At 39.7% G+C, this 11,075-nt stretch overlaps 1 protein-coding gene across 10 annotated transcripts in view; it reads left to right on the forward strand.

Moving 5' to 3' along the window:
- LRRD1 (leucine rich repeats and death domain containing 1) overlaps positions 1-11,075 on the forward strand; it is a 35,645-nt gene extending 24,570 nt beyond the window's left edge. For 5 of the 10 annotated variants that reach the window (XM_054493915.2, XM_054493909.1, XM_054493916.1 and 2 more), the window contains 3 exons: positions 5,390-5,551; positions 9,585-9,702; positions 10,708-11,069. In XM_054493915.2, the coding sequence (XP_054349890.1) occupies positions 5,390-5,551; positions 9,585-9,702; positions 10,708-10,894 (467 nt within the window). In that variant the 3' untranslated portion in view covers positions 10,895-11,069. Of the gene's footprint in view, positions 1-5,389; positions 5,552-9,584; positions 9,703-9,815; positions 9,936-10,707 lie in introns of all 10 variants that reach the window. The other 5 variants (XM_054493914.1, XM_054493906.1, XM_054493913.2 and 2 more) reach the window with 2 other exon arrangements.

Raw genomic sequence — 11,075 nt, forward strand, 5'->3', positions numbered from 1 at the left:
GGAAGGTATCTCCCATGGATAAGGAGGAACTACTGTAATCCAACAGAGAAAGAACATTATTTTCAACAAATATTGCTGGATCAACTGGATGTCCAAAAGCCAAAACAAAACAAAATAAAACAAAAACAAATAAACAACCACAATATAATTTTGATCCTACACACTATATAAAAATATTACCTCAAAATGAATCACAGACCTAAATGTAAAAGCTAAAACTACAAAACTTCTAGATAAGAACATAGAAAAATATTGTTTGCAAAAAAAAAAAAAAAAGTGAAAAAATATTAAAAGGCTGGGTGTCATGGCTCATGCCTGTAGTCCCAGAACTTTGGGAGGCTGATATGTGAGGATTGCTTGAGACTCAGGAGTTTGGGACCAGCCTGGGCAACATGGGGAAACCCCATCTCTACAAACAAAATACAAAAAAATGAGCTGGGCATGGTGGTGCACTCCTGTAGTCCCAGCTGCTTGAGAGGCTGAGGTGGGAGGATCACTTGAACCCATGAGGCTGAGGCTGCAATGAGCCAAGATTGTGCCACTGCACTCCAGCCTGGGTGACAAAGCCAGACCCTGTCTCAAAAAAAAAGGTGAAAAAATCGAAACCTTGGCAAGGATTTCTTATATACAACACTGAAATTACAATCCACAAATAAACATAATTGATAAGTTGGTTTTCATCAAAATTGGAAACTTCTGGGCTAGGTGTGGTGGCTCATGCCTGTAATCCCAGCACTTTGGAAAGCCGAGGCAGGTGGATCTCCTGAGGTCAGGAGTTCGAGACCAGCCTAGCCCACATGGTGAAACCCCATCTCTACTAAAAACACACAAAAAATAGCCAGGTGTGGTGACAGGTGCCTGTAATCCCAGCTACTTGGGAGGCTGAGGCAGGAGAATCGCTTGAACCCAGGAAGCGGAGGTTACAGTGAGCTAAGATGCTGCCACTGCACTCCAGCTTGGCTGACAAGAGCAAGACTAAAGGCTTTTAAAAATTTTTTTATTTTTATCTTTTTTTTTTTTTTTTTGCCACAGAGTCTTGCTGTGTCACCCAGCCTGGAGTGCAGTGGCATGATCTAGGCTCACTGCAGCTTCTGCCTCCGGGGTTTCCTGACTCAGCCTCCTGAGTAGCTGGGATTACAGGCGCCTGCCACCATGCCCAGCTAATTTTTGTATACTTTTAGTAGAGGTGGGGTTTCACTATGTTGCCCAGGCTTCTCTCAAATTCCTAACCTCAAGTTATCCACCCGCCTTGGCCTCCCAAAGTGCTGAGATTATACGCATGAGCCACTGTGCCCAGCCCAAAATACATTTTTTAAAAGAATGAAAAGCATAAAAGTCTTCTTTTGAGAAGTGTCTGTTCATATCCTTCGCCCACTTTTTGATGGGGTTGTTTGTTTTTTTCTTGTAAATTTGTTTGAGTTCACTGTAGATTCTGGATATTAGCCTTTTGTCAGATGAGTAGGTTGTGAAAATTTTCTCCCATTTTGTAGGTTGCCTGTTCACTCTGATGGTAGTTTCCTTTGCTGTGCAGAAGCTCTTTAGTTTAATTAGATCCCATTTGTCAATTTTGGCTTTTGTTGCCATTGCTTTTGGTGTTTTAGACATGAAATCCTTGCCCATGCCTATGTCATTGCTTGTTTTTCTCAGGTTTGTCAAAGATCAGATAGCTGTAGATATGCGGCGTTATTTCTGAGGGCTCTGTTCTGTTCCATTGATCTATATCTCTGTTTTGGTACCAGTACCCCACAACAGTCCCCAGAGTGTGATGTTCCCCTTCCTGTGTCCATGTGTTCTCATTGATCAATTCCCATCTATGAGTGAGAACATGCGGTGTTTGGTTTTTTGTCCTTGCGATAGTTTACTGAGAATGATGATTTCCAATTTCATCCATGTCCCTACAAAGGACATGAACTCATCATTTTTTATGGCTGCATAGTATTCCATAGTGTATATGTGCCACATTTTCTTAATCCAGTCTATCATTGTTGGACATTTGGGTTGGTTCCAAGTCTTTGCTACTGTGAATAGTGCTGCAATAAACATACACGTGCATGTGTCTTTATAGCAGCATGATTTATAGTCCTTTGGGTATATACCCAGTAATGGGATGGCTGGGTCAAATCGTATTTCTAGTTCTAGATCCCTGAGGAATCGCCACACTGACTTCCACAATGGTTGAACTAGTTTACAGTCCCACCAACAGTGTAAAAGTGTTCCTATTTCTCCACATCCTCTCTAGCACCTGTTGTTTCCTGACTTTTTAATGATTGCCATTCTAACTGGTGTGAGATGGTATCTCATTGTGGTTTTGATTTGCATTTCTCTGGTGGCCAGTGATGATGAGCATTTTTTCATGTTGTGGGGTGGGGGGAGGGGGGAGGGATAGCATTAGGAGATATACCTAATGCTAAATGGCGAGTTAATGGGTGCAGCACACCAACATGGCACATGTATACATATGTAACTAACCTGCACATTGTGCACATGTACCCTAAAACTTAAAGCATCATAATAATAATAATAATAAAACAAAAAAAAAGAATGAAAAGCAAAGCCATGGATTGGAAGAAAATATTTGCTTAATACTAAAAAAAAAAAAAAAAAAAAAAACTAAAAACAAAATTAAAAAGTCAAACAACTTAATAAAAATTGGTATAAATTTTGAACAGATAATTTACTAAGAAGCTATATGAATGAAAAATAAGCATAAGAGGCCGGGTGTGGTGGCTCACGCCTATAATCCCAGCACTTTGGAAGGCTGAGGCAGGTGGATCGCTTGAGGTCAGTAGTTCAAGACCAGCCTAGCCAACATAGTGAAACCCCATCTCTACTAAAAATACAAAAATTAGCTGGGCATGGTGGCTTGTGCCTATGGTCCCAGCTACTCAGGAGGCTGAGGCACAAGAATTGCATGAACCCCGGAGGCGGAGGCTGAGGTGAGCTGAAATCACACCACTACACTACAGCCTGGGTGACAGAGCTAGACTCTGTCTCAAAATAAAAAAGAAAGAAAAGAAGCATATGAAATACTATACTTATTAGTCATATTAGAGAAATGCAAATTAACTATACAATGAAATATTGCTATTAGAATAGTTAAAATAAGGCTGGGCGCGGTGGCTCACGCCTGTAATCCCAGCACTTTGGGAGGCCCAGGCAGGCAGATCACGAGGTCAGGAGTTTGAGACCAGCCTGACCAATATGGTGAAACCTCATCTCTACTAAAAATACAAAAATTAGCTGGTGTGGTGGCACGCACCTATAGTCCCAGCTACTCAGGAGACTGAGCCAGAAGAATTGCTTGAACCCGGGAGGTGGAGGTTGCAGTGAGTCGAGGTAATGCCTCTGCACTCCAGCGTGGGCAACAGAGCAAGACTCCATCCAAAAAAAAAAAAAAAAAAGAATAGCTAAAATCTGATAATACCAAAAGCTATCAAAATACAAGTAACTGAAACTCTGATACACTGATGAAAGAAATACAAAATGGTACAACCCTTTAGAAAAGTTTGGTAGTTTCTTATATAGTTGTACATACACTTAACCATACAAACCATCAGTCTCACTTCAACTACTCTTTTACATGAAATGAAAACATATTCAACAAAAAACTGAGTACAAATGTATAGAGAAGCTTCCTTTGTAATTGCCAAAACTGGAAGCTCTTCAAATGTCGTTTTTGTATTAAATGGATAAATTATTTACATCTATATAATGGAATACTTCTCATTATTAAAAAGAAAAAAACTATTGATACACACAACAACACTGATATTGTTGTAATGCTAAGTGAAAGAAGTCAGACCCTAAAGACTATGTGCTGTGATTTATAACATATATGTTATACATGTATGTGTGTGTATATATACATATATAAAGTTCTAGGTTTATAATAAATATATTTTACACACACACACACACACACACACACACACACACACACACACTCCCAGAAACATTGTATCCAGATCTTGGTTTCTAAATACGATTATTCACTAAAAGGAACCAGGTTCCTTTATCTATATTTATAAATAATATAACTATAAAATATATAAATAATATAAAGGCAAATTTTAGGCCTCTCTAAATGACTACAAATTCATTTTTACCACAGTTTTACTTCTTTTTTTTTTTTTTTTGAGACGGAGTTCTGCTCTTGTCTCCCAGGCTGGAGTGCAATGGCATTATCTCGGCTCCCTGCAACCTCTGCCTCCCGGGTTCATGCAATTCTCCTGTCTCAGCCTCCTGAGTAGCTGGGATTACAGGTGCCCGCCACCATGCCCAGCTAATTTTTGTGTCTTTAGTAGAGATGGGGTTTTGCCATGTTGGCCAGGCTGGTCTTGAACTCCTGACCTCAGGTGATCCACCCACCTCGGCCTCCCAAAGTGCTGGGATTACAGGCGTGAACCACCGGTTTTACTTTTTCTGTTAGGTTTACATTGGATTAGGATGGTATTGAAAAAATTACATTTAGGAAGGTAGAGTTTAATTCCCACTCCCCCTTGAGGGTAGCCTAGATTTAGTGACTTACTTCCAAAGAATAGAGTATGGAAAGGAAAAAAATTACAACATTATCTTGGAGAATGCTAGCAGAGACTGTGTTATCCAAGAGATAAAATTTAACATCATTAGTGATGTCATGCGGATATGAGGTTATCTCTGATATAATGTGATAAGTGCACTTCACCTCTGTGGTATTCTTTCCGAAAACCCAAAACCCCAGTCTAATAATGAGAACATATCAGACAAATTCAAGTTATGGTACATTCTACAAAATTCATAACCAGTACTTCTTAAAACTGTCAAGGTCATGAAAAACAAGGAAAGACTGAGAAACTATCACAAACCAGAGGCGACTAATGAGACATAAATGTATACAATGAGATTTCCTGAAACAGAAAAAGGACACTGATGGAAAAACTAATGAATCCAAAAAAATCTGAAGTGTATTTAGTAGTAATGTACCAATACTAGTTTCTTAGATTAAACAAATGTAATATGATAATGTGAGATAACATTAGGAGAAACTAAAGCTAGATGAGGAATGCAGAAGAACTTGCTACAATCTCTGCAACATTTCTATGAATCTAAAATTATGCTAAATAGTTTAGTTTAAAAATTACCATCACATCCACTCTATAAAGTTCTTTGCTGTATTAAAAGAGGATAGTCTCTGTCTCATTTTGCCACCCCTAGGAGAGAAAGGAACCAGAGCTGTCTTTCTATAAACACTCTTTTTTGCTCTTAGCATGTGGACATCAGAAATAATTTATGACCTGCTGCATTGTGAGGGTCCTCTGGTACTTTGCCAGCAAGACATAACAGATGTTATTTGTCTCCATAGTTTTCTTTTATAGAAAGATGTAATTCAGTTCTAATTTTTTTCTACTAGGAAATAATCTGACAGCTCTACCTAGTGCTATCTACAATCTTTTTTCACTGAAGGAGATAAATTTTGATGACAACCCTTTGCTGAGACCTCCAATGGAAATCTGTAAAGGAAAACAGTTGTATACTATTGCATGCTATCTACAGAGGGCAGATGAAAGAGATGGTAGGTGATGAGTGATTGACTATCTAACAATTCATTTCTTTTTTATTTTATTTTATTTTAATATTTTTGGAGACAGGGTCTCACTCTGACACCCAGGCTGGACTGCAGTGGCATGATCACGACTCACTGTAGCCTCGGACTCCTGGGCTCAAGTGATCCTCCCACCTCAGCCTCCTGAGTAGCAGGGACTGCAGGCGTGTGTCAACACACCTGGCTAATTTTTTTAATCTTTTAGTAGAGACAGGGTCTCACTATGTTTCCCAGGCTAGTCTTGAACTCCTGAGCTCAAGCAATCCTCCTGTCTTGGCCTCCCAGTGTTGGGATTACAGGCGTGAGCCACCACACCCAGCCACAAGACACAATCTGATATGAATTAAAAGATGGTTTGCTTTAATTGGAGGCTTTCAATCTGGCAGAGATATGAAAATATTGATCATCTTTCTTTTCTTAAGGTTAGGAGTTTGTTTTGATAATTCAGATTATGTAATCCAGGTCCATACAAATTGAGGCACTGAAAATAGGCAAATCCAAGTGGAGGAGGGGTGGGCCGTTTCCTACCCTATTGACCTTAATGCCCTTCAATAGGTGTTTCATTGAAATCGTGGCCAGACTCAAAATCCACACATAAATCTGTCAGTTCCAATCTGTTCTATCAAATGTAGTTGTTCTAAAAGACATTTGGAGTTGCGTGTGGTGGCTCATGCCTGTAATCCTAACACTTTGGGAGGCCAAGGCAGGAGAATCACTTGAGCTCAGAAGTTCCAGACCAGCCTGGGCAACATAGTGTGTGACCTTGTCTCTATTTTTAAGAAAAATAAATAAATAAATAAATAAAATACATTTGGCCTTGAGGGAAGTCCATGGAGCCATTCCACTGATGGCAGTCAGTCCCACTATGACCATCTGTCTGAAATATTTTGATAGTCTTTATCCCATCTGTCCTTGAGCTCTCTGTTGTATGTCTGATTATTTCTGACAAGAGGCCCATTTTCTTTAAAATGGACTAGATGAAGACTGGTTTCAAGTGTCTGGGAGGGAATCTTCACTGTCCAATTCTTTCCCTGGGGCTGGGTTCCCAACAGTTAGGCTTTTCCCTAGGACTCTGATTCGCCACTTTTCATCACTAGTCAGAATGAGTCCAGATTTTGGTCCTCTAATTTAATGCAAGAGAACAATCAGTTATGATCCAGATTTGTGGAAATGGAATACCAAAATCTATCTCCTCAGATCATTCTATCATGTATCTTGTCTACATAATCAGGAGCTTGTACTAACGTAATTTCATAGTGAGACAGTCACGAAAAATTGCTTAGTCCTTAAAGTCACAATATACATCCATATACATGGCTATCATTTAGAGGCTTTTGCAAGACTTCGGCTTTATTGATAAAGGAACCTAAAATATAAAATTAAAAGCCACAGTAGCTGTCTTCTTTAACTTACTGTGCAAGTTGATTGTCTTGTTACTATAAAAAGGGATCTTTTGGCCAGGTGCGGTGGCTCACGCCTGTAATCCCAGCACTTTGGGAGGCCAAGGCGGGTGAATCATCAGGTCACGAGTTTGAGAGCAGCCTGGCCAACATGGTGAAACCCCATCTTTACTAGAAATATAAAAAATTAGCTGGGCATGGTGGCGGGCACCTGTAATCCCAGTTACTCAGGAGGCTGAAGCAGGAGAATCGCTTGAACCCGGGAGGCAGAGGTTGCAGTGAGCCGAGATCGCGCCACTGCACTCCAGCCTGGGTGACAGTTCGAGACTCCATCTAAAAAAATGAAAGGATCTTTTATGGTAATTCTATTTCTATAGAATAAAGATTTTAGGGGTTTTCTAGGATCCATAAAGTATTTCTGTTAGGTACAGTACTTTAGAGAAGGGCTTAGAATTTCAGCCATTTATCTCCTTTCCCTACGCCCAAGGAGCCATCATATTGCAGGCTTGGCATCCAGTGAGGGCAGAGAGAAATCAGCATGGGAGATGTATTTATTCTGCAATTAACAAATGGAGGCTTTTTCTTAAACTTTTACTTAGAAGATTGGAATTTTATATATATTATAGCATGAAATATAGCCTGAGAGAGTATACATAAAACTTTTTAAAATAGAACATATTTGATGATGCGGGATGGTACATCTTGAGTTCTGAAAATCCTCACAGGCTGGGGGTAGTGGCTCACGCCTGTAGTTCCAGGACTTTGGGAGGCCAAGGCAGGAGGATTGCTTGAGCCCAGGAGTTCGAGACCAGCTTGGGCAATATAGTGAGACTCTATTGCTTCTCGGCCTTTTGGCTAAGATCAAGTATAGTGAGACCCTGTCTCTACAAAAAATTTTAAAAACTGAGGTGGGCAGATAGCTTGAGGCCAGGAGTTTGAGACTGGCCTGGCCAAAATGCCAAACACCCATCTCTACTAAAAATACAAAAATTAGCTGGGCATGGTGGCACGTGCCTGTAGTTCCAGCTACTCGGGAGGCTGAGGCAGGAGAATTGCTAATCTGGAGGCGCCTGTAGTTCCAGCTAATCAGGAGGCAGAGATTGCAGTGAGATGAGATCCCGCCACTGTACTGTAGCCTGGGTGACAGAGCCAGACTCTATCTCAAAATAAGTAAATAAATAAAAATTAAAAATAATAAATTAGCCAGGCATGGCGGCACATGCTTGTGGTCCCAGCTACTTGCAGGGGTGAAGTGGGAGAGTCGCTTGAGCCCGGGAGGTCGAGTCTGCGGTGACCTGTGATTATGCTACTGCACTCCAGTCTGAGCAACAGAGTGAGACCCTATCTAAAAAAAAGAAAAGAAAAAACTCACAGTACCTTCGTCAAGAAAAAATGGGATTTTTTCCAGCTAATTGTTCAAATTAGCTGGAAGTTTTAATTAAAAAAACTAAAATCACTAATTGCTCAGCCAACTTATTAAATAATTGACTTGAATATAAAATATGCACTTATACACCATATTTATAGTAGATGTGAATTTAGTTTCTGAAGTTGGTACATAAAGAAGCACGTACAATTTTTGCCCATATTCTCCACCAAACAAAACAAAACAAAACACACCCACACACATAAAAAAGCCAGAATTGAAGGAAGCAGTCAAATGCATTTCAAATCCTGGAGAAATTAAAGGGCTTGAAAGTCACTTTAAAGTTGCTTATAAATAGGCTGGATGCGGTGACTCACGCCTGTAATCCCAGCACTTTGGGAGGCCGAGGTGGGCGGATCACCTGAGGTCAGGAGTTTGAGACCAGCCTGACCAACATGGAGAAACCCCATCTCTATTAAAAATACAAAAAATTAGCCGGGTGTGGTAGCACATGCCTGTAATCCCAGCTACTTGGGAGGCTGAGGCAGGAGAATCACTTGAACCCGGGAGGCAGAGGTTGCGGTGAGACCAGATCACACGCCATTGCACTCCAGCCTGGGCAACAAGAGTGAAACTCTGTCTCAAAAAAAAAAAAAAAAAAGTTGCTTATAAATATTCTTTTCAACAGCCATCTTAAGTGTTGGATTTTTCAGATTTTAGAAAAAAAATGGAACAAATGTCAAATGTTTCAAATTTCAGTTCATATTTTAGATCCGCATTGTCATTGTCTTTTTTTTTTTTTTTTTTTTTTTTTTTATGAGACGGAGTTTCGCTCTTGTTGCCCAGGCTGGAGTACAATGGCGCAATCTTGGCTCACTGCAACCTCTGCCTCCTGGGTTCAAGTGATTCTCCTGTCTCAGCCTCCCGAGTAGCTGGGATTACAGGCATGTGCCACCACGCCTGGCTAATTTTTTGTATTTTTAGTAGAGACGGGGTTTGTCCATGTTGGTCAGGCTGATCTCGAACTCCCGACCTCAGGTGATCCACCCGCCTTGGCCTCCCAAAGTGCTGGGATTACAGGCATGAGCCACTGTGCCCGGCCAGCATTGTCATTTTCAGTTTTACTTAACATATACATTTCATAGAAGCACAGAAATAAGAAAACTAGATATAATATGAACTCAAAATAGATTATCTTTTTCAAAAGATATACATTTTCTTTTATGTTCAAACGTAGAGAAAATCTTAGAGAAGATATTCAAGATAGTTGCCAACAACATCACTGAAACCAATTTTGAATTTTTATGTCAAAAACTAAACCTGGCAAACTCAGAAACTGATATGCCTACAAAGAGGTATGTATAAATGACAGCATTTAGTACAAATTTATTTTCATTCTGATGTATATCATGTTGATATTGCATGGTTTTGAAACATTCATATTAACACAATCTCTACTTTGCTGTAGAAAGCTGATTTTAGTTTATTACATGTTTGTGATCCACATTGGAAGGCCATATAACGTAATAAAGAACAAAGGCTATGAGGACAGACTGACTTTTACTCACAACTGGCTTTGTGACCTTGGGCAAGTCCTTTAACTTCTTGATGACTTGGTTTCTTCACTGGTAAAATGAATATACTCATATAAGAGAATTGTCATGAGAATCAAGTGAGATCAAGCTATAAAGCATATAGTAGCTGGGCGCAGTGGCTCACACCTGCAATCCCAGCATTTAGGGAGGCCGAGGTGGGCGGATCACGAGGTTAGGAGATCGAGACCAGCCTGGCTAACACGGTGAAACCCCGTCTCTACTAAAAATACAAAAAATTAGCTGGGTGTGGTGGTGGGCACCTGTAGTCCCAGCTACTCGGGAAGCTGAGGCAGGAGAATGGCGTGAACCCGGGAGGCGGAGCTTGCAATGAGCCGAGATCGCGCCATTGCACTCCAGCCTGGGAGACAGCGAGACTCTGTCTCAAAAAAAAAAAAAAAAAAAAAAATACGGTATAGTAGCAGTAATATACTGGTTTATTAGAAATAACCCACAATTATGATTTTGAGGTCTTGAGAACTGAATGTAAATTGAATTGTTGATTTTCTATAACGGGACAAGGGATGGGCTGGAGCTAACATTCACTTTCTATGTCCCAAGCTCCATGCCAAATTTTTATACAGATTCTCTTCACCAATTAATTTCATCCTCACTTCAGTCTGGTAAAATTGGTTTGAAAACCTAGATATACAATATTACAGGAGTTTAAAGCAATGTTCTTAATTGACAATTCAAATAATTAGTAATTTAAATACATTAAACGTTAATAAATATTTAACTATTAATATTATTAATAATGTTTTTCAGCACTGTTTCATTAAGTGAGAGAGCCCACCAAGCACTTGTTATATGGAAAACACAAAGTAACAAGTTATCACTAACTGCTGCTGATTTAAGAGATCAACTAATTCGAGCACTAACTATGATAGGAGCATATGAAATTATGGACAAAATAACAGCTTTAAATCTTTTTACGCGTGCAATTAAATTCTAACCAGTGGATCAATAATAAAAACTGAAAACTTTTGATGCACTTATGATTGAAACTGTGTTTGTGAACCATTTCACTTCACTTTATCATACAAGAGAATTGCATCTTTTTTCTTGCATTCTTGAGAGATGATGACAACTTATAACTACCACTCTAACGTTATAATAAAACATTACAGACACTG

This window comes from Pongo pygmaeus, chromosome 6 (assembly GCF_028885625.2).
Source record: "Pongo pygmaeus isolate AG05252 chromosome 6, NHGRI_mPonPyg2-v2.0_pri, whole genome shotgun sequence".
In the NCBI taxonomy this organism is placed as follows: Eukaryota; Metazoa; Chordata; class Mammalia; order Primates; family Hominidae; genus Pongo; species Pongo pygmaeus.